Source organism: Aulonocara stuartgranti, assembly GCF_965226115.1.
Source record: "Aulonocara stuartgranti genome assembly, chromosome: 15".
In the NCBI taxonomy this organism is placed as follows: Eukaryota; Metazoa; Chordata; class Actinopteri; order Cichliformes; family Cichlidae; genus Aulonocara; species Aulonocara stuartgranti.
The window spans coordinates 22,657,070-22,682,960 of NC_138951.1; the positions used below are offsets into that span (position 1 = coordinate 22,657,070).

General features: G+C 40.7%; 1 protein-coding gene across 6 annotated transcripts in view; it reads right to left on the minus strand.

Moving 5' to 3' along the window:
• Positions 1 to 2,177: 2,177 nt before the first annotated feature.
• Positions 2,178 to 25,891, minus strand: part of vash2 (vasohibin 2) — a 45,853-nt gene continuing 22,139 nt past the window's right edge. For all 6 annotated transcript variants that reach the window (XM_082505171.1, XM_082505167.1, XM_082505172.1 and 3 more), the window contains exons 6-9: positions 25,191 to 25,428; positions 24,960 to 25,103; positions 13,730 to 13,848; positions 2,178 to 8,585 (exon numbers count right to left, since the gene is read on the minus strand). In XM_082505171.1, the coding sequence (XP_082361297.1) occupies positions 8,516 to 8,585; positions 13,730 to 13,848; positions 24,960 to 25,103; positions 25,191 to 25,428 (571 nt within the window). In that variant the 3' untranslated portion in view covers positions 2,178 to 8,515. The remainder of the gene's footprint in view (positions 8,586 to 13,729; positions 13,849 to 24,959; positions 25,104 to 25,190; positions 25,429 to 25,891) is intronic.

Genomic DNA, 25,891 nt, shown 5'->3' on the forward strand with positions numbered 1-25,891 from the left:
TGGCAGGTCTGCTACTGGCGCACCCGTCTCCTCTCTAAATGATGCTGGGACCGCATTCTCACAGATGATCGAGTCTTCTCTTATTTATTCATTTATTTTTAAACAGTGCATAACCTGATAATTACTGCCTTAAACAACTATTCTATTTACCAAAGTGGTTTGATTCGCTGAGTGTTAACATGGATGTGAAGTTCAAGAAGTGTGAATGCTTTGACTGTGTGTGGCATTCATGAGGGTAGCTCCCTTGCATGCCTCCTGTCTCCTCAGCTCACCTGAACAATACGGCAGATTTCTGGAATCTTCAAGGAAATGTACCTGTAGCCAAAAGGCTTTGAAACGTGTGTGGGTTGCAGCAGTCCTAAAATCAAATCTGTAATCTGAGGAGGTGCTGCAGATGAAAGGTTTAAGTCAGTTTAACACAGTTTCAACAGGGAGCTTTTGCTCTGAAAAGACCGCACAGGTTGCAAAGGGACTTTTTGGGTTGATGTAATTTGTGGTCCTGGACAGTAAAAGGTTTCACACATGACCCCCAGGAAGGACAAATCAAAAACCCAGGGCCAACCAGAGACCCAATCTGACCTCTCTTTTTCATAACATTGAGAAAAGCTCTGCTGGCTTCTCATCTCTACAGTTTGATCCCTGTGACAGTGTTTTTGTGCTCACACACAAACATTACATCACATTAAGCTGAGTGAGGTGAACCTCCCCTGCCTTCCAATCCCTGAGCTGCTGCTGAAAAATGAAGGATTATTTCTCTAAATCTGCTGCCTCCATGTGCTTGTCTGAAACACACACACATCTGCAGTGGAACGTAAGCAGATTATTTTATCAAAAGGCTGTGTAGCACAGAGGTGTACGACGGTGTGCACAGGAGCGTCACTTAAAGAGGAAGAACACACTGTAGTTTCCCTCTGTTTGTCTTCTTTCTGTTGTTCTCCCTGAAAGTTTAAGGAGAGTTTGCTGCGAGTGCGTTTAGCTTTGAACTTCACACCAGAGATCAGATTTGTAGGGCTGAGCTGCTGAACAGTGCTTCAACAGGAGAGGAGAAAGTGCCGATTTTGTTGTTTTCTTGCCTTACCCGCACTTTCCTCATGAACGCTGCATCACGTTGGTCCCGTGCTGTTTGCTTTTCAAGATTGCTGGAGGGCTTTGTGCTTTGCTGGATTTTGTGAAACATGTTCTCTGAGATAATTACGAATCATAATTGTTCCATACATTTAGCACTGAGTCAGCCAATGAACCAGTCTACCGTTCAGTCAGATAGACATGCTTGTGTAATTGAGCATGCTTACTTTTAAGATTAACCCTGTTCATTCACCAGGAAGTCCAACAATCACTCATCACAACCAAGGTATGCAGAGAAGCAACTCTGAACACACAGCACGTCAAACCAGAACAGAAAACCAGGACAGGTGCCACTCCTGTTAGCTAACAGGAAACTCAGACTAAAAGTCACGTGGGTGCACCAAAACTGTACAGTAGAAGACTGGAAAAACATCTGGTGAGTCCTGATTTCTGCTGCAACTTTTAAATGGCAGGATATTCTGATATGGTGTAAACATTATAAAAGCATGGAACCATCCTGCCTTCTGTTAGCTGCTGGGCTGGTTTGTAGACATATTCTTGGTACACTTTGGCTCCCTTTGTACAAACACCACAGCCTACCTGATTATTGTTGCTGACCATGTTCATCTCTTTATTACCACAGTTTACACAGATTCTCATCATGGATGTGCAGCCAGCAAATCTGCAGCAACAGTGTGACGCTATCACATCAATATGGACCAAATTCTCTGAGGAATATTTCCAGAAACTTGTTGGCACAGATGTGCCATGAAGAATTTAGGAACCACAAAGAAGCTATACCTCATGAAGTGGATGATGAGCGTATGAAGCCAAAAATGCTTGTACTAAACTCATTTGACAAGTATGCTCCATGTTTGTGCTTCTTCAACATGTGGATAAAACCAGCTTAAACAGGTGGTTGTCCAACACAGTCTTTAGTAAAGTCTAAATGAGCATAACAGTTCCCCTTATAAAGAGATCAAGTTACATCAAGTTGTATTTGGCTGCCAAGACATGCCAGACAAGTCTAAAAAACGTTAGCTAGTTTTCTGGTTTAAGGATCTATTAATCAATCCGTCACTAATTTGTTATTAATCAGTTTGACCACAAGGTTAAAAACATAGAATATTTATTAAAAGAACACATGCTGCTACAGTTGTTGATAAAAACAGCTGCTATCAAGACCAATCACACTGTAACAGTAGGAGATTTACAATAATAATGATCACTGGGCTCACAGTTTCTCCCACTATTGATTGCCATAAAACAAAAACAAAAAAAACCTCACACTGTGTTTTTACACAGGAAATCTGGATGAAGTGTGCATGTGTGTGTTCTTTAGAGCACTTTCCTCAAACTCAGTGTTCATCAATCCGATCCATTGGCTCCAGTCGGTCCACTGAGCTGTTAAATCAAATTCATCACTGGATAAATATGCAGCTGGAGTTTCATTTCACACACAGACACACTTATTTTTGCTTTTCATGGGCCACAAACTAGGCTGCCTGTCCCTTTGTTCTTTGCAGCACGAAGTAAACGTGTCCGCTTTACAGGCTCACAAAAAAAAAAGAGGAAAAAAAAGAAAATCAGGCAAGAAAACAGGAAACAAAACAGCTTTTTTTGCTTTCTTATTTTCACAGAACATCTGAATAAAACCGGTGAGCCAAACACGAAAGGAAAACGTGCGGTCAGCGTGAATGACACGTTATTCGTGGAACACACGAGGGCAACTCCCCCGAACACAAAGCAGAGATACAAGGTTGTAATTAAAGTAAAAACATTTCTATCTGACACGGCTGAGGCACTGGAAGCTTGGCGTGGATACGCGTCACAGTCCACCAGACTGTTTGTATTTATATGTGTTTAAGTGTGTCAGCAGCTGTGGCACAAACAGATTTCTATTTTTTTTTTTTTTAATTACTGGATGCAACAGCAGGCTACGTCTGTGATCGGCGTCCTTGTTCTAGGCCATCAAGATGGCTATGATGGCTGTGACATCTGTTGCAATAATGTGGCTGCAGGAGGATTTGGGTTTTTTTGTAATGTGACAGTACTTTTAATGTAAAGCTGATTTATGAAAAGCTGAACTTAAGAACAGGATATAGTACATTTTACAGTATAGCAGTGCCTCTTAGAGGGACTGGTGGATCTGTGTAAAGCTGCTGCAGGGGGGAAAAAGTGGTAGTTTTACTGAACAGTTTAATACTGTTAGCCGCCCTATCACACAGGCCTAGAGTCAGTGACCCTCAGCAACCGCTTCTTTGGAAAAAAGCCCTCGACCAGTTTGCAGTTGTTAGGTGATACTGATTGCAAAGAGGTAGATGGTGGTGCGCTGAAAACCTCCTCGTCATTAATTAGGTCCACTATTGTTTGGTGAGTAATTGCAAGTTTGTGTCCTCAATGCAAACTATGGGCAACCGTGGGAATCTGCTAGCAACCAAAGCAACTTTGTGACCAATTTCACCTGGCAACCACCAGCAACCACTCGTCAGCTGGTCAGTGAAGGCGCATTTTTCCCTAGCGACAGGAAGTTGCCAGAGAGTTACCAATCAGTCTTTAAGCATGCACGAATTAGGTGATTGGCTGAATATTTGATAGAAATTAAACCAACTTTTTTTTTTGTTTTCCAATCTTCTGAAGTCGAGCATGACGGAAGAGGTTTGGGAACAAGACCAGAACAGTTAGCGTCAGAGTGGAGAAACATGGTATGAGCACTTGAAAACAACTCAAAGGCCTTCAAAAACAGCACCTGCTACAAGTACAGGCTGTTTTTTTTTTTTTTAAAGAAACACTTGTCATTCAAAATGATAGATTACAATCGATTATTAAACTCCAAATAAAACTGATTCAGTCAGATAAATTGTCAAGCACAGAAGTTGCAATTGCAAACGGACACAGAAACAAATGTAAGTTGCTACATGGAGTTTAACTGTTTCAGGTTGCTTTGCTGCCATTTGTGACCTCAGTGAAACGTAACATGATGCAGTTTGTGTGTCCCTGCTCAGCAGTCTGGTTGTTTATCACTGTCTTTGGGTAAAGTTTTGATCTTTCTCTTTGAACAAAGTCATCATAGTCATAGAGAGCAGTCTGAAGTTAGGCCCTTCGAAACTTGTTGATCATCAGTTTGTAGTTCCAAAAATACAAAGGCATCAGTGCCTGTCATTCCTAAAAATCTTCTGAGATATGTTGCTTCTTCAGTAAGAAAATGCATCATTTCATTGCAGTGAAACAGCCTCAAAAAGCAGAATAACTTTGTGCTTCTCCTATATGCTAACAAACATCAAGCCTTTAGAAAGTATCAACACGCAACCATCAGCACAAATATGAACGCGCTCGGCTGGTTAGTTTGCTCCAGAGTTTCACATGTAACAGTCTCCGTGCTGTGCTGGTCCAAACATCAGGAATATCTAAAAAATATTCTGCTTTGCTCACAGCACCTTGAATCAGCCTGGATATACAGAAGAAAAAAGCTAAGTAGAATCATTCTGAAAGATTTTTTTCTGTGCGGATGGTTGAAAACACGACTTGCCTTGTGTACATTGAGCAACAAACACTTTCCCCCTCCAGCATTTCAACTTTGGAAGACAAGGATTCATATGTTTCGGTTAACACAGTGCGTGCATAGCTCACTGTTGAAGCAAAAAGCTAGCATAAAATGTTCGCAGTGGCAAGTGGCAACAAAACACACGTTCTGTGATTAAGAGGGTGTAGTGAAACAGTCAAAGAAAATCGATAAAACAATCAAATGATCACATTTACACATAGATTTCCGAAATCCTTCTGAATAACCAAAGAAAAAATAAAGTTTTCCCAAAACGTTCCAGCCATTAAAGATCACCTTTGCTCTGTTAGACACACAGTTCAACTAAGACCAGGTTCACACGCTGTTAAAGGCACCCAGTGAATAATGACAAATTAAGGGTTCCTCACCACAGTCTTTCCATAAGGGACAACAAATGTGTTTGATTCCTTCATATGCATATCACGTTCTACAACTCTGCTAATAGTAGTAAAACATTGCATGATCAAAGTCTGGACAATCTTCCTTGTTGGGTCATCTCCTTCTTCCCATCTGAACCTCTTCCAGGGCAGCTGGTGTGACCTATTGCACTGTAAATTCTCCCTACCAAATCAGCTTTAATTCGTGTGTGGCACTATATGGATAGACACTGTGCTGAAAAAGCAGATTTAGCTACCTCTGATTTTTCTAGACTTTCTGGACTTTCCTTAATTATGTTAAATTCATCAGCAACCTACTGCCACTAACTGTCAAACAAAACAGGAACCACTCCTCGCCTCTTTAACAATGTCTAACTTTCCTTTTTTAAAACCAAAGCACAAGGTTTAAAAACAGCGTTCCACAGGGATCTTTACTCAGCGCCCTGGTGTAAGTGAACAAAGATGAGCTTTAAACTTTGGGTGTTTTGGGAAACACAAATCTGAGTTAAAGGTTCAGGTGAAAACTATAGAAGTCAAATGTTGAATCATCAAATTATTCCACCATACAATTCTGAATATTTATCCTAAGCCACCAAATTCATGTAAATTTCTCTGAATGAGCTGGTCTGTGGGCAGTGATGGAGGACTGTGGATGTACTTAGAAATATCTTGTTTTGAATTAAAACTGACTTCTGCAGTTGTCACCCAAAAGACTTAAAACCATGCGGTACATTCTGCGGATGTAACAGACACGATGTAGATCACAGATCACATAAAGGCATGTATGCTTAAAATCTGCTTGGATTAAACGTTTGCGTACAGTTTGAAAGAAAATCCGGATATGCAGATATGAGATATTCAGCCATCATTTCAAGCATTTGTATTCAGATGGATAAATGCTGAACGCATGTAATGTGTGATTTCAAGCTTCATTAATTTCAAGCTTTTGAGCTTAGCTTAGCTATTCACTGAAGGCCTCAACAGGAGAATCCAAAAAAACCATCGGATTTAAGCTTGACTGGAATTTTTGGACCACCTTTACAATAGATCAAGCATGAAACTGCATACAGTACTGAATGGACTCTTATAGGTCACTTGGCTTCAGGGGGCAAAAACAAACTTCTTCGGGCTGCTCTGAGAACTTGCGTGTTTTGCCCTTATTGTCTCCTGTACTTAGACAAAAAAAAAAAAACACAAAAAGATTTGCACTCATTTTGCAGACGTTGCACGGTTCTCACAAATAAATGATTTGGTTAGAGTGTGTGTCACACTGGACGGCACACAAGTGGGAAGCTAAAGAACATCGAATATCGTCCTTTAGGTAATATCTGATCATTTTTTTAAAACAGCTTTATATTGGCTGTAAAATATATATTTTTTCATGCTATTAAGAAAAAAAAGCCAATCTAATTTAGATTAAAACCTGGAGATTTCAGAACTATTTTTCTCATTTTGTACCAAAACACCTTGAAGGGCTCTCTGGCCCCGTCTCTGATATCTGCCGACAGCTTGCACAGACTGTTACATCCTCTCTGGCCGTCTTGAATGAGGCTTTTGTTGCTGAGATTCATTCAGTCAGCAACATCGCTCCTTGTTTGCCTTAGTAGAGAAACTGGCTACAGCTGATCTTGGACCAGCTGAATCATTTTATGTTCCAGCTGTTGGTGGAACAGCAGTCAACTGGCCAGCACTATGTTGGTTTACTGTGTGAACATGCAGAGTGGCCACAGCTGAACTCTACAGGTTTTCTCCAAGCCAGATTTAGAAATAATGATTCCTGACTTTTGGATCAAGATTTTTCTTCTTTTTGGTGCATTGTGTGAGAACAGAACACCGTGTATTTAACGTTTGGCTTGCAGGTTCTTGTTTGTATGTCAAAGCTTACCATTTTCATTTGAGCTCTGCTTTTTTCAGTGTAGATTTTTCCTATTTTACCAGGAAACGGGAAATCCAGTCGGCCACTGGTAAATGAAAGGATGAGAAAAACAAAATTTACATATTGATTTTCTCCCCCACACTACAAACCAAAGATTATGATCAATGTTTCCCAAGATCTTGGCCAGCTTTTGCCGTCCCCCCCCCCGCCCGCCTGCCTGCCTTTATGGCTCAGACATGAGCTGTGTGAGAAATTATACCCACAACTGTTTTATTTATTTATTTTTTTAAATTTGTCTGATTTCCATCCAACAGCAGAGCTTTTGTTTGCTCTTTGCTGCAAAGTGAATATGATGGAAAATGAGTCTCTTTAATAAATATAGATGTGGACGTAAATGCTAAGTCTGCCTATTTATCTTGACAGAAAATGTGTCCTTCTGTCTTCATATTAAAAAAAAGTGACTATTAACTGGGTCTAGCCTGTTCCTGGAGTCTTTCGATCTTCTTCCATGAAGTTTTGCCATGAGTTATGGTTACGTTTCAACAGACGCCTGAGGAAGAGGAGCAGATGAAACATGAACATTGCCGCAGTGCTCTAATGATCACTCCGTCTTCTGCAGTGAATCGTCTCTCTGAATCACTCCCTCGTTTCTCACACTGCTTTACCTCATCCTCTTCTTCTTTTATCCTCTCTATTGATTCTGCATCTTTGATTTCCCCGCATACTTTATCGCACTTCCACTGTAATCAATACAGCTGGCACACAGGAGTTTACGTAATCATCTTCCTAAAACTGCTGCTGGTTGAGGAGTAAGTTATGACTTGGATCATTTACAGCGAACCACAATATAAAAGTCGAGTGGCAGACCAGAGCTTCCCATCAGATTTGTTTTGTCATTCTTAAAAAAAATGTAAAAATGAAGCTTTAATCTCTTGTGCTTGTTAACACAGGTGGTAATTTCAGTCGTCTTCATGGTGGCTTTGCCCAAACAAACAAACAAAACAGTCATCATTACTTCCACCTGTGATAAAACATAATTCCCCTGGTGTTCTGAGAACTGCTGAGACACCAAAACAACCCACAAGTGAATATTTCACCAGTTGTGTTTGATGCAACGACACCCGAACATCTCTTTGTTCCAGCACGACGATGTCATTTTAACCACTGACGAATACTTTCAGTTATTTATATTGACAACTTCCCATTCCACCTCCTGGTGAATACATATGATAACCTAACAATAAATTTGAGCTGATTTTGCTCGAGTGCTTGTCTCTAAGAGAGGGTGACTATTTCAACCAAAAAAAGAATACTGGTTTAAAATACCAACAGAATGATAAAAGCCACCCTCTTGGCCTGTGAATGATGATGATGAGACTATTTTAAGGGATTTATTGCTACAGAAATGAGCAAACACTGTATGAAATATCAGGACCAGGCCAACCATTATCACGGTCTTCCATTTAAGCCATTCTCTTGTTTTAAATAACACCATCCACCTCGTCTGTGTAAAAAATGTGGCTCGGGTTTTGGCGACTCTCTTGCTGGGTTGGGTAGAGACTCTTGGATCAGGGTGGCTGAGGAGCCTGGACGGATATGGAGAAGCTGAGGGAGTCTCATAGGTGAAGGAGGGGATCAGATGCGGATCTGGTAGCCGTCATTGAGCATGCTGAGTTCTGGAGGTTTCCTCTCCACTGAGGCCAGCCTGAAAGATAGGACATAAAGTTGCTGAACATGCACTGCATACTAAGAGCACAGTGGCAGAAGAAACTGGAGAAGCTCTTTCATTCTGACAAGCTCCTTAATGTTGTGCAGCAGAGCTAAACGAGAGCAAGTCTCCAAACTATCTCCCAAAACTCTCCCCAGCATGGCTGCAGTCGCTCATTATTTTCTTACTGTTGATTAATCTGCAACTTTTTTCTCATCTCACTCAAAAATAACACAATAATCACTGTATATTAAGAGTTCAGTTGGTTGTTTCGTGGTTAAATGCAGTGAGCTCATTTTTACAAGGACCATCAAAACCAACAGATATAAATTGAAATCACCTGAATTTTGAGTGTTTTGCTTAGAAACTGACCAAAAAAATCAAAAAGTGGCTAGAAATACAAGACTGCCTGACACAAATAAAAATCATGTTTTAGTTGCTTAAAAGCAGGGGCACAGATGCTTTGATTGGCAGGTGGACACTAAAGGGTCGTCCACATGGGAGGTAACCAACAGTAGTAACCAGAGATGGCAGGAAGTCGATTCGGATCCTGAATAAAATTTTTCTCAACCTGGAGGCGAGTGACTAAAGCGATTCTAAATATGCAAACAGTGTTGTTGTGATTTGGCGCTGTATAACTTAAAGTGAATTTTGGAACTGCAGGTGCTGACAGCACATAAAGACCCTGATATTGTAATCACAAACAAATGTGTAACATAACATTATACGCAGTCTAGTTGTTCCCTAGTTCACTGTACAAAGAAAGAGAAAAGGCTTCTAATAAAACGAGAGGAACTAGAGATGGACCGATCTGATATTACGTATCGGTCCGATACTGACGTAAATTACTGGATCGGATATCGGAGAGAAATAAAAAATGTAATCCGATCCATTAAATATCAAAAAAGCACCTCACAAAACTTGTGACACAGCATAACTCGGCTCATAACCTAGCATGTCGGAGCAGTGTGCCTCATGTGATAGAGCAGCTGTGTGTATTTGTAGCCTTGCTAGCAATCCCGCATTTCATCTCCGAGGAATTTATCCCAGAGAGAAGGAAAGCAAGTGTGTAAGTTCATCTCTGAATGTTTGTAAAGCATTCCAGCGTTAAGCTTAACAACCAATATATGGAGCAACTGCCTCTTCTCTCTCCCTCCCTCTCCTGCTGCTACTTCAATCATGAAACTGATCAATGATCAGCTGATCGGCTTTTCTGTCGTGAGTCCGTCTCTCTTCTTTGTTTTTGGCCCACTTTGCGCCAGAAAGAGGAAACCAGCGGCTGAACAACAGCAGCACGTTTAAGCTTGATAAGCTGTTGTTAGAATTTATTTAATATTACTTTGTACACCAGGATCTTTTTCTACGTAGCTGACGGCTGGTAACTGTGCAGGGGCGGATCTAGCAAAGTTTAGCCAGGGGGGCCGATAGGGCATTAACAGGGAAAAGGGGGCATAAAGACATACTTTTCTTTCTTATTCTCATTTAAAATGTCTAGCTTTTAATAAATAATTATACGAATCTTACACCCAAAGTTTTAATCTGATGTAAAATGTATAGAAGTCCATTACTGTATATACCGGTAGTAACTGTTAAGTCTAATATACCCTAGTAAACTATAGTACTTTTTCCTTTGGGAAGGTACCATCTGTGCAGTCTGCAATTCTGTTGAAGAAAGATGTTGAATCTATTTAATTATTTTTCAAAATTAATTGATTTCTGTGCATTTTTTTCCCCACACTGCATCAAATTAAAGTTGATTACGTCGATTAAGCATCATGAGGTGGGGGGTGGGTTCCCTATTTTTTTACTGGGAGTTTTAGAACCCTATTAGTTAGGTTGCTTACTCTTTTAAATACCAGAATAGGAAGGATGGAGTAAGTTTAACTTTATTAGATTGATCAGTATTGCTGAACTATGAGATATTTTGGGTGCAGTGTATTTTTTGCATACAGGTATAAAAGAATAGCTTTAGTGTTTTGTTTTTTAACTTGAGTATGAACTTATACAAAAAGCAGCAAGATATTTAAAAATAAGTTTTATTGATTAAAAAACACTATATCGGATTCATATCGGTATCGGCAGATATACAAATTTATGATATTGGTATCGGAAATAAAAAAGTGGTATCGTGCCATCTCTAAGAGGAACACAAATATATCACTGTCAGAATGCAAGCTTAAAAACAGGCAAATTCACCACAATAATAATAATAATAAATAAAACAAACAGTGACTTTAATCCAACCTTCTTCAGCGCAACTCAGAAGGAAAGAAACAAGTGTGAAGACAGCAGAAAATCAAAAAGGCCTTCTTATTTCTAAAAGCCCAAAAGTGTTCGATTTAATCCTCCTTCAGTGCTTTCCGTCTCTCCTTTTCTCCCTGCCCTCTCCTCTAATGTCACATTGTCCTCCCTCGCCTCCCATCTTTATTATTTCTGCTCAGAAGGAAGCTTTCAAGCTCTCTGACACATCACAGAGAAGTGTTCCTTGTTACAACCAGTCTGGAGAGCTGACAGGCTTTTTATTCCTTCTCATCTTTTGCCAGACCTTCACCTCTTTTCTCATTCACTCTCCTCTCTCACCCTCCTAACCCTCCCCTTTTTCCACTTACTCAGTTTCTTCTCCCCCTTCTCGCCATCTTTTTCCATCTCTTTTGCCCTCTAACACATAATTATTCTTTTTTCCTTCATCCCTTCTCTTTGCTTTCTATCCTTCTATCTTGAACGTCCCTGTGTAGAGAGCCGCTTATGTAACAATAATATTACAGAAATTCATTTTGAAAATTGAGTCATTTGTATAAAGCGGGCAGTGCTGATAACAGCCTCCTGAAACGTCTCGCTCGAGCTGTAAAATGAGCCGGCGCTGTTGTGTCCGCACTCTCAGCTGTTTGAAGCAGCAGCAGGTTATTACACCATTTCTGCTGAAGTCGTCGCTCTAAGGTGGCAACATATTGTTAAGGGTGTAAGTGCTCCGTTGATAACAGTAATAGCTTTTTAAGTATCGCATTCAAGTGGCTAAAAGTGGTGATGTGCTGTTCTAAACATTTTAACTGCTTCTCTGAGCTGATGAAACTACGGCGCTTACAGAAAGTGAAAATTAAACCATGGCTAAATGAACTCTGAAGGTAACAGAAATAGATTTATGCAAATGAGGAAACCATTTCACACTTTCACAACTCATTTAATTAAAAAAAAAAGTCTTGCTTTTATCTAACTAACATGCTCACTGCAGACCATTAAGATATGTTCCTTGATTCTGCACATAGCTGTGCAGTTACACTTTATGGTATCAGTTCAACTGAAGCCCCAGTTATAAGGCAGAGGATAAAGTTTTAGTGTTTGGATTAAGGGTGCCTCAAAAGCACAAACATACATTGATAGAAAGACTCTTTGTTACTGCAGAGGTTTGAGTTAGTTAGCTCACTAGACTTGTTCATCATCTTTTGAGAAACTCTCTTTTTGTCTGTGTCAACTGTTGTAAAACCACAACAAAAGAGAAAGACTTTGAATAGCAAAATGTTCCAAATGCAAATCAACAGCAGAGTCACCAACAATAAAAGGTGGCATGTACCTCATGTCAGCTAGACTTCTACTGCAAGGTATAAAAGATCTGTGGGCATGAGAAGTCTAAAGGGAGTCTAAAAGTCTTACGTCAGTTGGTCAGCTGTTGGGGGATTCCATCCATCCAGCCACTCATTTTCTTCTACTGAACCAATTCTCAATCACACCTATGGCCAATTTAGTTAACCTAACCCCATAAACACGTATATTCAAATGGCAGGAGGAAGCCACGCAGAAACAGGGAGAACCTGCAAACTCGGACCAAAACCCAGACTGGATTCTTACATTTAATTTTCTGAGGTTTACAGAAAAACTCAGCAGCTGTGTTGGTGATCTCAGGGACAACCAGAGTCATCAACAAAGCCTGGCATCTTCAGCTCTGAATACTTTTGTAGAAGCTGTATGCCACAGCCCTTTTTAATTTTCATATAAACTTGCATTCAAAGCTAATAAAGATTAAAGTGGATATACTAAACAAAAACATACGAATGCAGCTGAAAGCCTGTGAAAGCTTAGCTCAGTGTGATAATATGTGTGGTTTAATAGCTCAATTACGTCAAGAATTTTAGGATCATCATCTCAAACGATGCGGAGATGATGATCTAATGTTAGATGACTGACAGTGATTTAATTGAAAAGCCAAGTGCATTTCCCTAACCACCAACATACACATGCAGATCCCCAAATAATTACTCTCTTAAGCGCAGCAGAGCTTAATATATGAAAGGTCAACAGAGAGTCAGCCAAATGGCAACACTAGCAACGTCAGCAATTCGTGTGCCGAGTCTGTGTGTGTTTGTGGTGACTCTGCAGTACGGCCACGCTTCAGCTGTCGTCCGAGTCAGATTGTGTTACATCCCACCACACAGCTGACGGCACATGCAAACACACTCAGCATCGTCATACGTGTGTGTGTGTGCGCGTGTGTGTGTCAGAAGGCTACAGTGTTAAACTTTAAATACTTCAAACAATATCTTGGATTCTTTAATATGTTGGCATAGAGGCGAACAAGGACGCTCTGATTTTACAGACTTTATATGGAGTTTGTTTTTAAGCCTGTGTTTGACAAGCAGCATTAGAGACCTTATATTCTGCTGAGTGCTGGTGATATGGACACACACACGCACACATATATCATAGTGATAACACTGTCAGCTGAACACAACAAGGAGTGTCTGTCTGATGATAATGCTGAGCTGTCGGTGACAAAAGCAGATAAGCAGACCCACACACTCATACATAAAGTCCTCAGTGCCACCCAGCAGATACACAGTTGTTGCCACTAAGATGTCAGAACAATTTATTCTTTAAAGGCGCACACACTAATTAAAGTCCAAACTTTCCTTGACCTGAAGAGCAGACCTTTAGAGAAAGAAGACAAGGGGGAGGAAGATGGAAGTACCACACAAAAGCTGACAGACACCAGCTGCCAGCACTGCTGATTAACCCTGCTCTAAGTGTGGAAGCCTTCTGTATTTTAAGGATGTCATCAGCTGCTTAACCAGTGGAAACTGTCGGGGAAAGAGGATATGAGGCAACGAGCGCCCTGAGCAACAAACTGTTCAGCGATGGGAAGAACTTACGATTTGTCTCTGTGGTGCATGGAGCGTCGCTGGGGGCTGCTCTGTCGACGCCGTGGCGATAAGGACTTCCCTCGGCTTCGCTCTTTGATCGGTGACTGGGCACTGGATGATTTTAGGATCTTAAAAAAAACAGAAGAATCAACATCACTAATTGTAGTTTATTAAAGTTTTAAAATTTATTAACACTCTGCAGACCAGCACGTTTTCATTCTTTTCTAGCTTATCAGTGTACTATCATCCAACCATTTTAAGCCGCACCAGCAGCAATATGCACCAAAAAAGCTCTGATAACAAAACTGTACACTTTTACCACCAAATATCAGAAAAAGTTTAGATAATTGATGATGGAAGTTGAATATACAGTGACACTCGGGTCCAGTCGGAGTGTATTATGAGGTAAAGGTGATCACTAAGAAACCCTGGAGAACATCTCGGTGAATAATCATTAATGTTTCCCATTCAGAAATGAAGAATATTTGAATAAAATATATGCTGCTGTGTATCTGACAGAGGCTAGTCAGTGTTTGGACACAATGTTAGCATTGATCCAACAGAAAGGTTAAAGAACTTCAGACTTAAAAGCTGCACTTTAAGTCATATTGCCTTTTCACCAGGTGGACAAAAATCATTGTCACCTATTTCAAGGTTAATCTTTAAATTATTATGAACTGTGATAAAAGTGCAGACAATACTGGAAAAGTTTAGAATGATGGCATTAAAAAAAAAGCAGTGAGTGAGAAGAGTTTGGCAAAACATATGGCTGTTTACACCCTGCTTTCATATTTACAAAGAATCCCTGAACTTCTAACATTTCAGTGTACAGCGGTTATGTTAGCATGAAGGGAAGAAAGCGTCACCGTGATGAATGGAACAGCAGACAAATGTATGTGATAATGTGTTTTTCTCTATTTTAATCTTTCTCACTGTTGTGACAGATGACTCATGCAGACAATACAGTTCAGAGCGACAAATGAGGCATTCTTAGTGTATTAAGCAGCAACTTGAAGCTACCATTAAGCTCTCAGCAGGAGAAAAAAGAAAAGGATGACTCCGGATGGCAAGTTTTCCTGAATGCAGTAAAGGAAGTTGCTAATATCCTGCAGCTGGTTGTGTTCGTCATGTGTTTGTGGTACAAACATGGATCATATTTCTTTGTTTTTTGTAAGCAAAACTATTTTATTCCTTTTCTTTTTTCCCCCTTTTTAAATGTCTGATCCAATAGCTAAATTACATCTACTACACTGCTGAGTACCATTAAAACACCCGAATAAAGTGACTATTTGCTACGACTGTGCTTAATTATATAGCAGCTTTTCAGCTTCACGTTTTCACTGTCATTTGGACAGAATTCCTATTTATCTCATGTCCGGCTCTTTATGTAACCTTGGGGTTCATGCTCTGTCTACAACAAAGGTTCTTATGAAGACAGAAATACAATCTGTGTAAAATGGAAATGGAAATAGAATGCAATGATCTTCAAATCATATATTGTACTAGAAATAAAACACAGGAAACATATCAAATGTTTGACAGAGAAACTGCAAGAAAAATATATAGAAAAATAGTTGCCATCAATATTGAATTTGATGGCAACACAAAAAACTCAAAAATGCTGGTACAGCAGCGCAAAAAGGCTAGAAAAATATGCAGTACTAAAAACAAACAGCTTGAGGAACATTTCGCAACTAATTAAGGTTAATTGGCAACAGGTCAGTTATATGATTGGGTAGAAATAGAGCATCTTAGAGAGGCAGACTTTTATCATTCTGCAAAAAAAACTGACACAAATTATGGGGTGATTTCAGAATAATCTTCTTCAATATAAATGTAGCGGCGGATGTGTAAAGCTGGCCCACATTCACGTAATGTAACGTTTGTGCTTTTGTTTTGGTAACTTCCTGTGGGACCAGAAGTGAATGTTTTAACGGTAAACGGCTTGATGTGCAGAAAGACGGAAGAAGGTGAAAAATGCTAACGGAAAAAAGGGAGAGAGGGATATAGTTAAATTGTACGAAAACGAATGGTTCTAGCTACAGTCGACAGGGGAACAAGGTTTGTAATGTATATGATTTAATTTGAGCAATCTGAAATGCATAATATGTATTATATAGTTTAATAGAAAACGGTTAGACCAGCGTAATGAGCGGTTAAGATGCTGTTACATGAATAATATGGTAATTGTTTTATTTGTTTGTCTAGCTCTTACGTTGGTTCGTTGTCTGATACACGGCAAGGAATAATAAAGGTCATTCAACAACCATCAGTTCTGTCCTTCTCAGTTCGACTGGATGCTACAGTAAGAGCTTGACCGCCGCCATTTTGCTACACCACGAGGGCTCAAGGTTTAACGGCAATTCCCACAACGTCCAGCAGATGGCAGAAGCAGGTCAGAGAACAAAACGGCGAAAGGCATAAGGAAAATAAAGTTAAAATGGAGGATTCAGAAGAAGACATTAATGAACAGTTTGCAAACAAAGAACAAATATTAAATGAGCCACAAGACAAAGCTCAAAGTAACTCTGCGATTCCAAGGCGTTCAGAAAGAGCCAAGGTGCCAACCGAAAAAATGCTAACTTATCAGAAAGAAGAGATAAGTAAAAAAGAAAAAAGACTATTAACTCTTTATGAACAATGGAAAATACGAGTGCGAGAAACAAGAGAAAGATTAAAGTTGGACATTTCAGAGAAAGAAATAGCAGATCTTGCAGATGATGTAGAGCAAAGAAAAGATGAACTGCTAAAGTTGTACACTGAAATGAGAAGTCACATTGCACCTTCATCAGACATACGAAGAAAAACCGATGCATGTGAAGCAGTTACTCATGACATCGTGAAAGTCATCCTGGAAAGAATAAGCGGTGTAGATGGAGATTTTGATGGAGAATATGAAAGAAAACGTCTACGCAGACTATTAGAACATGATTATGCCCAATCCATCTATGGTTCAACTGCAGCATCGAAACGTAGCCAACTGTCTTCAGCCTCACATCTTGCTTCAAAACGAGCAGAGGCAGCAGCAGAACTAGCAGCAAAGGAGGCAGAGTACAAGATTGTACAAGAGGAACAAAGACAGAAGGAAAAGATAAAGGCTCTAGAAGAGGAGCATAAGAAACAAATGGCAGTTCAAACATCAGAGTTGGAACGCCTGAAAGCCGAAAGGGAGGTGGAAGCCGCTCGCGCCAGGTTGGACGCCTACAACAGAGAGTTGTCGCAACTTGATGATGCATATTCAGTTAAGATGGAAAAGGTGAACCCAGAGCACACACCCAAACACACTGTACCATCATACTCCATACCGGCGCCAACAACCCCTCCTAGTGTCAGCCAGCTTGCACAGGCGGTACAAGACAGCATAAGAATAAATAGACTCCCCACGCCAGAACCAACGATGTTTAGTGGTGAGCCAATAAAATTTATTGAATGGAAATCCACTTTCATGTCACTTATTGAACAAACTGGCATGTCAGCAGCAGATAAACTGTACTATCTGAAAAGGTATGTAACTGGCTCAGCTCGCAAGTGCCTTGAAGGGACTTTCTTCAGAAATGATGAAGAAGCGTATAACGATGCTTGGGCAAAGTTAAACCAAAGGTATGGCCAGCCTTTCGTGCTACAAAGGGCATTTAGAGAGAAGTTATCTAGTTGGCCTAAAATACAGTCGAGAGATGCTGATGGGCTAAGGAACTTTGCTGATTTTGTGAATGCATGCACACTTGCTATGCCTCACGTGAAAGGACTGCAAATACTCAATGACTGTGAAGAAAATCAGAAACTGTTGCATAAATTGCCAGACTGGATAAACACAAGATGGAACAGGCATGTAACAAAGATACTCATGGGCGGTGGTGAATTCCCCAGCTTTAGTGAATTTGCCTCCTTTCTCTCGCTTGAAGCAGAAGTAGCATGTAACCCAGTCACTTCCATACATGCACTTCGCTCCCCGGAAACAAATGATGACAAAAGAAACACAAAAGAAGTCAAAAGAAACAAGGCAAGTGTATTTAACATTAACACAACTGAAAGAGATGCAAAGACTAAAATATACAACAGTTCTTCATGCACACTGTGCCAAGAGTTGCATCCACTTATAAAGTGCCCAAACTTTCTGCAAATGACCCTGGAAATGAAAAAGAAACATGTAAAGGACAATAAACATTGTTATGGTTGTTTAAAGCAAGGTCATAGTGCTAAGGACTGCAAACGGCGCCTCACTTGTGAAACCTGCTCTAAGAGACACCCGACCTGTCTTCACGATGAGAACTACAGCATTAGTCTGCAAAGAGAAAAGCAAGCTCAAGTGAGTATAGACAACGCAACACAAGGGAACTCACCTGAAAGTGCAACAGCCATAGCGTTAAATGTCGCTAGAGCAGAACACACAGTCAGCACCTCCATGATAGTCCCAGTATGGGTCTCAACGGCTGCTAATCCACAAAGGGAAAAACTAGTCTATGCGCTACTAGACACGCAGAGCGACACTGTTTTTATAGATCAGGATGTAACACAGAAACTGCAAGCAAATGTGTGCCCTGTGAAACTCAGACTAACCACGATGATGGGTAAAAATGCAGTAGTAAGCAGCGGAAAGGTGTGTGATCTTCTAGTGAGAGGTTACAATTCAGCAACAGTGCTAAGGCTCCCGACTGCTTACACAAAGGACTACATACCTGCAAATAGAGAACACATACCAACATGTGACACGGCAAAACTGTGGAGCCATTTGTCGTCCATTGTAGATGAGATCCCACCGCTCCTCAGTTGTGAGGTGAGTCTCCTGATTGGTTATACTTGTCCCCAAGCTCTGGCGCCCAGACAAGTACTCTTAGGTAAAGACAATGAGCCATATGCCATCCAAACTGATTTAGGATGGAGCATCGTTGGCAACTCAGCGCCATGCAATGCATCAGAGACAACAAGGAGTCTCTGTCACAGAATAATTGTTAAAGAAATGCCTCCATGTACTCCCGCAGATGCAATACGTGCACTAGAAAGGGACTTTAAAGAAGACGAAATAAACGAAAAGAGGGTGTCTCAAGACGACCTTAGGTTTCTCGAGAAACTTGAACAAGGCATAACACAAACAGAAAGGGGACATTACGAAATGCCATTGCCATTTAAGGAAAGGCCACAAATGCCAGATAACAGACAACTCGCCGAGAGCAGACTCAATCAGCTCAAACGTAAACTAACGCGCGATGAAAAATACAGAAGAGACTATGTCACATATATGAATGACATCATACAAAGGGGCGACGCCGAAGAGACCGATGATAATGGACCTGAAGGCGAGACATGGTACATACCGCACCACGGCATCTATCACCCAAAGAAACCAGAACGGTTACGTGTGGTGTTCGACTGTTCAGCCAGACACAAGGGTACCTGTCTCAACGACCATTTACTAAATGGCCCCGACATGATAAACAACTTGATCGGCGTGCTCGTCCGCTTCCGACAACATCAGGTAGCGCTAATGTGCGACATTGAAAAAATGTTCCACCAATTCAAAGTCGACACGAACGATCGCGACTACCTACGCTTTCTATGGTGGAAAGGAGGAGACATGAGCAAACCACCTCAAGCTTATCGAATGACCGTACATCTCTTTGGTGCTGTTTCATCACCTGGTTGTGCAAATTACGGATTTAAACGTTTAGCCAAAGAGAACAGCTCCAAGTACCCCGTAGCGGCACAGTTTATAACCAGAGACTTCTATGTCGATGATGGGGTAACAAGCGTTGAGACCGTGAAAGACGCTGCACAACTCACAAGAGAAGCACGTGAGCTATGTGCGAAAGGTGGGCTAAGGTTACATAAGTTTGTGTCTAACAACAGTGTTGCACTCAAAGACATTCCTGCTTCAGAACATGCAACAGACACAAAAACAAGGGACTTGACATTCAGCGAATCACAAACAGAAAGAGCACTCGGGATGTATTGGAACATAGAAAAGGATTGTTTTACATTCAACAAAGCTGTAAAGGATCAACCCCCAACCAGACGCAGCATCTTGTCCACAGTCGCAGCAATATTCGACCCGTTGGGTTTCATTGCTCCGTACGTTCTTAACGGCAAAAGAATCCTGCAGGAAATGTGCCGCCAAGGTACAGACTGGGACGATCCACTTCCTGAACATCTCAACCCGCAATGGCAGTGCTGGAAAGAAGATCTACACAACCTGAAAAGGTTGCAGATAAACAGATGTTATGTTCCTGCATCGTTTGGAGATGTGGTAAAAAGAGAATTGCACCACTTTTCTGATGCAAGTACGACAGGATATGGACAATGCACTTACCTAAGACTGATAAACAAAAACAAAGAGGTACACTGTAGTTTTGTAATGGGCAAAGCTCGAGTCTCTCCAACAAAGGTTACCACAATTCCGAGGCTGGAGTTGACTGCAGCTGCAGTATCAATCACAGTAAGCAGCATGCTAAAGGAAGAGTTACCCTATGACAATGTGGAAGAGTTCTTTTGGACAGATTCAAAGGTCACGCTGGGGTACATTAGCAATGAAGCAAGACGCTTCCACACATTCATTGCCAATAGAGTGCAAAAAATACGTAACAATACCGCACCACAGCAATGGTTCTATGTACCAACGGGTGAAAACCCTGCTGACATAGCTTCAAGGGGCACATCAGTAGCAGAGCTGCTATCATCAAACTGGCTCACAGGCCCTCAGTTCTTATGGGAAAGGAAGTTAAATCTTCCAACTAAAGAGTCTATTGAACTTTTGGTGGGAGATCCAGAGGTGAGAAAAGTGCAAACACTCAACAGCCAAACTACAGAACACAGGAGTCTCTGTGACCGTCTCACAAGGTTCTCATCCTGGTCACATGCTGTCAGTGCCATAGCACGTCTCAAGCGGTTCCTACTCAGAGACAAATCAAAGTCACTCAGCACTGTAACTGAAAGACAAAACGCTGAAATGGTGATTATCAAAAACCTACAAGGACTAACATTTTCAGATGAGATAAAGACATTAAGCAAAGGAAAGGCACTACATGAGAGCAACAAAATTTACAAGTTGGATCCTTTCTTGGACGAAGACAATGTGCTCAAGGTGGGAGGAAGGCTACAACACTCATCGCTTCCTAACACATTCAAACATCCAACTGTCATTCCAAGAGACCATCATACTACAAAACTCATAATCGCTCACTGTCACGAAAGAATAAATCATCAAGGAAAGAGCTTCACAATGAACGAAATACGGTCCAGCGGTTATTGGATTCCCAAGCTAAGTCAAACAGTATCAGACTACATCCGTCAGTGTGTGACATGTCGGAGACTAAGGAGAGCTGTGGAAGGACAAAAAATGAAAGATCTCCCCACAGAAAGAGTCGAGCATTCTCCGCCTTTCACATACTGTGGTATGGATGTTTTCGGCCCGTTCCTAACCAAACAAGCAAGAAAAGAAAACAAAAGGTACGCTCTCCTTTTCACTTGTTTTTATTTACGAGCAGTACACGTAGAAATGTTAGAAGACCTGACTACGGACGCTTTCATTAATGGACTAAGGTGCTTTATAGCTCTGAGAGGCTCTGTCAGACAAATAAAATGTGATCGAGGTACTAACTTTGTAGGTGCCAAAAATGAACTGTGTGCAGCACTGAATGAAATAGACACTGAAAAACTGACAATCTTTCTATCTGAGAAACAATGTGAATTCGTGTTTAACACACCCCATGCTAGCCACGCAGGTGGAGTATGGGAACGACAAATTCGGACTGTGAGAAACGTCCTCAACGCCACACTCGCTCTCGCAAAGAGACGACTCACCGATTCATCGCTCAGAACCTTTCTCTATGAAGCAGCTGCAATAGTAAACAGCCGCCTATTGACGACAGACAATCTCAATGATCCAAACAGTTTGAAACCAATAACTCCAAATCATCTCCTAACTATGAAGACCACAACAGCCTTGCCTCCTCCAGGACAGTTTGTTAAAGAGGATCTGTACGCCCGGAAGCAATGGCGTCAGGTGCAATACCTAACGGAGCAATTTTGGAGCAGATGGAAGGGAGAATATCTGCACAACATCAGGGTCCGGCAGAGATGGCATGTTGTTAAAAGGAATATGCAAGTAGGTGACATAGTGATGGACAAGGAAGAAATACTGCCACGATCCCAATGGAGACTTGGTAGGGTTGTGGACACCATAACAGACGAAGATGGACTTGTGAGAAAGGTCAAAGTAACCTTTGCAGACAGAAACCTTAGTAAAAAGGGTGAACGTTTGCATAAGATGTCTACAGTGGAACGCCCAGTTCATAAGTTGGTTCTACTGCTGGAAAGTTGTGAAAAACAAGATGCACTAAGCAGTTAAAATGCGATGAGAATTTGTTGTTGCATATACAAAGGTATTATCATTGTTAAGTTACCTGTTTAGAAATTATTTGTGTTTTATTTGTTTGTAACAGCAAATAATTTGGTGGGAGTGTAGCGGCGGATGTGTAAAGCTGGCCCACATTCACGTAATGTAACGTTTGTGCTTTTGTTTTGGTAACTTCCTGTGGGACCGGAAGTGAATGTTTTAACGGTAAACGGCTTGATGTGCAGAAAGACGGAAGAAGGTGAAAAATTAATGCTAACGGAGAAAAGGGAGAGAGGGATATAGTTAAATTGTACGAAAACGAATGGTTCTAGCTACAGTCGACAGGGGAACAAGGTTTGTAATGTATATGATTTAATTTGAGCAATCTGAAATGCATAATATGTATTATATAGTTTAATAGAAAACGGTTAGACCAGCGTAATGAGCGGTTAAGATGCTGTTACATGAATAATATGGTAATTGTTTTATTTGTTTGTCTAGCTCTTACGTTGGTTCGTTGTCTGATACACGGCAAGGAATAATAAAGGTCATTCAACAACCATCAGTTCTGTCCTTCTCAGTTCGACTGGATGCTACAATAAAACTGTACAGATTTTAAATATCTCACCATCTATAGTACATCAAATATCATCAAAAGTCTCAGAGAATCTGGAGAAATCTTTGTACACGAGAGACAAAGTCTAAGCTCTTCGGGCTCAAAGGCAGCACTACATTAAAAAGGGAAGGATTCTGTCATAGAAATCCTAGCAAGGAGTCAGGAAGACTTTTCAGACATCACTGTACGTGAAAAATTCAACAAAGATGATCCAGGACTGCTGAGCTACTAGAATACTAATACAAGAGTGGGAGAATGTTCCAAACGTCCAAAAAAGCTCCTCTCACTTCCCAGATGTTTACAGAGTATTGTTAAAAGATGAAAGGGTGCTACACAGCAGTAAACATAGTCCCACTCCAACATTTAAAACATGTTGCTGCCATTAAATTCAAAAAGAGCTAAAATCTTTCTTAAAATGCTGCATTTTCTCAGTTTAAACATTTGGTTTGTTTTCTATGCTCTACTGTGAATAAAATATAGGTTTATGAGATTTGCGGATCATTCCATTTTGTATCTATTGACATTTTTATGCAGTATTACAGCTATTTTATTTTGTACATGGGCACAGACACAAACGCACTCTATACTAACTTCACATCCTCTGGAGCACAGCAGATTATACCAAAGTCTCACAAACCCCAATGCACTTGACCTGTGCCTGCCCGTGATTCTATGTGCGTGCGAGACAGCTGCAACCTTACTGACCTACATAACTTGCTGACATACAGTACATGTTATATACTGTATCACTGTCTAACATCAGCGTCTATCACACAGCTACTCACACATTGCTTTCATGGAACTGCAAATGCTGCAGGAATACACAAAAAAGAAAGAAACTCATAATAAATACAAATAAAAACCTACGGGTCCTCATAAAACATTTAACCTTGTGCAAAACACTTCTGCATCTCCCTTCCTCACACGTACACTCACACATTCCTTCTTCCCCATCGTGCCCTAAATAACTCTTGCCAGTTTATATTCCCTGTTCAGCCCAAAGGAAACGACATCTATCTCTGGTCCGACGGAAAAATATAATAAAGGTGTTTCCCTGGTTCTTTCTCTCTAAAAAACAAAAAAGGCCATGTCTGTCCAAACAAAGGATGCAAAAAATTGCATCAGAGTTGAATCACAGATAGCAAATTTGCTTTTATTTTAAAATTTAATTAATACGACCATGAACTGAAACTGTGTGTGTGTGTGTGTGTGTGTGTGTGTGTGTGTGTGTGTGTGTGTGTGTGTGTGTGTGTGTGTGATTTTAAAAAGGTAATTTTTGTCAGCTGATCTAAGTTTGAGAGACATTTTCATCTTTTCTAGTGAAACTATTTTCACTGAATTTTGTCAAACAGACCTCTTTCCCACAGTGTGGAATTACCCACTTTCCCCATTTTCACCTCCTAATATTCAGTTTTTCAGCATCTTGGCTGATTTATTTTGTGGTTTGTTTGTGGTCTGTATTTTCCACTGCTGCTGACTGTGGGCTGCCAGTTCTCTCTTCCATTCCAGGCTGTTCTTACTTTCTCCCTTAGTGTACAACCCTTTTTCCATTTATGCATTATTGTATACATAATATATCTAAGTCTGCCGGTTAGAAAAAAATGTCTGAATGTTCACAAAGTTGCTTTTTTCTCTTTTTTTTTTTCAAACCAATAAAGGTGTTTCTGACCTGATTAATATTTTAAATGGAGCAATGCTGTGAGACTCTATCTAGTGTCTATGTAGTGTAATATACAAAACAGGAAAAACCAAACCTTAAGTGATGCTGATGGAACATTTAATCATCAGTCGAGAAAAGCATTATTTCAAGCAAGCTATAAAGGTAATTTAATCGGAAACGTCGACAGTGCCAGCCCACTTTAGATACACTTCTAAACACCCAAACGTCAGCTTCTTTAAAAGGTTCTTTCTTACAAGCCTCGTTCACCCAGTCACACACACATTCATACAAGCACCTTGCCTAACATTGGCATACAGTCACATGGGATGGGAAAAGAACCACCAATGCTGCAATTGGTAGATGAATCGCTCTGCCTCCTGAGCCACAGTAGCTTTACCCGACCTGCATTTGCTATGAATCTGCAAGCCACTGTGCAACCCACCATCACCCCAGTTCTTCTTTTTCATGCCGTTTCTGATTTAATCGATAACATATATATTGCGATTGATGATTGCTTTTTCATGTACTGCCCAGGGCAGCAAATTCCCATAACAGAGCTGTGGCACAAAAGCAAATTAAGTGTACAGAGAAAAATACCCTGGGGCATATCTGTATGTGAATACACAATATGTACCTTCATCCTCATGTCCCGCCCATGTTTCTCTAGCTCTTTTTTCATCTCCTGAGCTCCCAAACAGGCCAGGTTCAGCACCAAATGCTTCCATTCAATTGGCTGGAAGACATGTGGGTCGTGAGGCACGTACAAACCAATCTTCACCTGGTAGAAACAGAAAATGTGTTTAAAGGTTCTTCATTAACTCTTGGACTGCATTTATTTCCCACACCCTTTATCTTCTTCCTTTACCTTCTTTAGTGTGTGCTGGTATCTCTTGTAGGAGTTTTCAAATTCAGCCACCAGTTCTCCGAGAGTCCGATGGGTGAGTGGTTTGTCCATCAGGTCCTGGCGGCGGCTCATACCTAGCGACCCATACCGGCCATTGCAATAGACGCCCAGCACAACATGGTGAAAGCAGTGACCCGAAAACTGGGTCTTAAAGCTGATGGGGAAACGCTCGAGAGACGTCAGCCCATTGGTCAGGTAGCTGATCAACACCGCAGGATTAAGGAAAGACCTGGAAGTTTTTTTGTGGTGTAAAAATATTATTGGGGTAAAATAAATGTCTGCTGTGCTTTTATTGCACCTCTGGAACTGCTCAAAAATTATTTACCTTTGAGTACAAACCTGAGAGTGAAAGTGTATTTGTTTGAATTTGTCACAGCAGAGGAAGCAAAGCAGCTTGAGTTGTTTGAAATGAGATTCAGTCTGACTCTCAGAAGGCCTATAGTATGAAAATGTCACTGGGTAAATAATGTCTTCTGAACACAGTTTGTGTGCTCATGAGAGTTTGTGCAGCTCCATCGGTCTTACTGAATCTGTCAGGTTCACTGATGTTTTTACATTTATTCAACAAGGAAAACAGGGGCAGAGAGATATGATCTGTCTGGTACAGAGGACACGATAACACACACATCAGATCATATGTCTGCTGATCTTAGTGACTCACC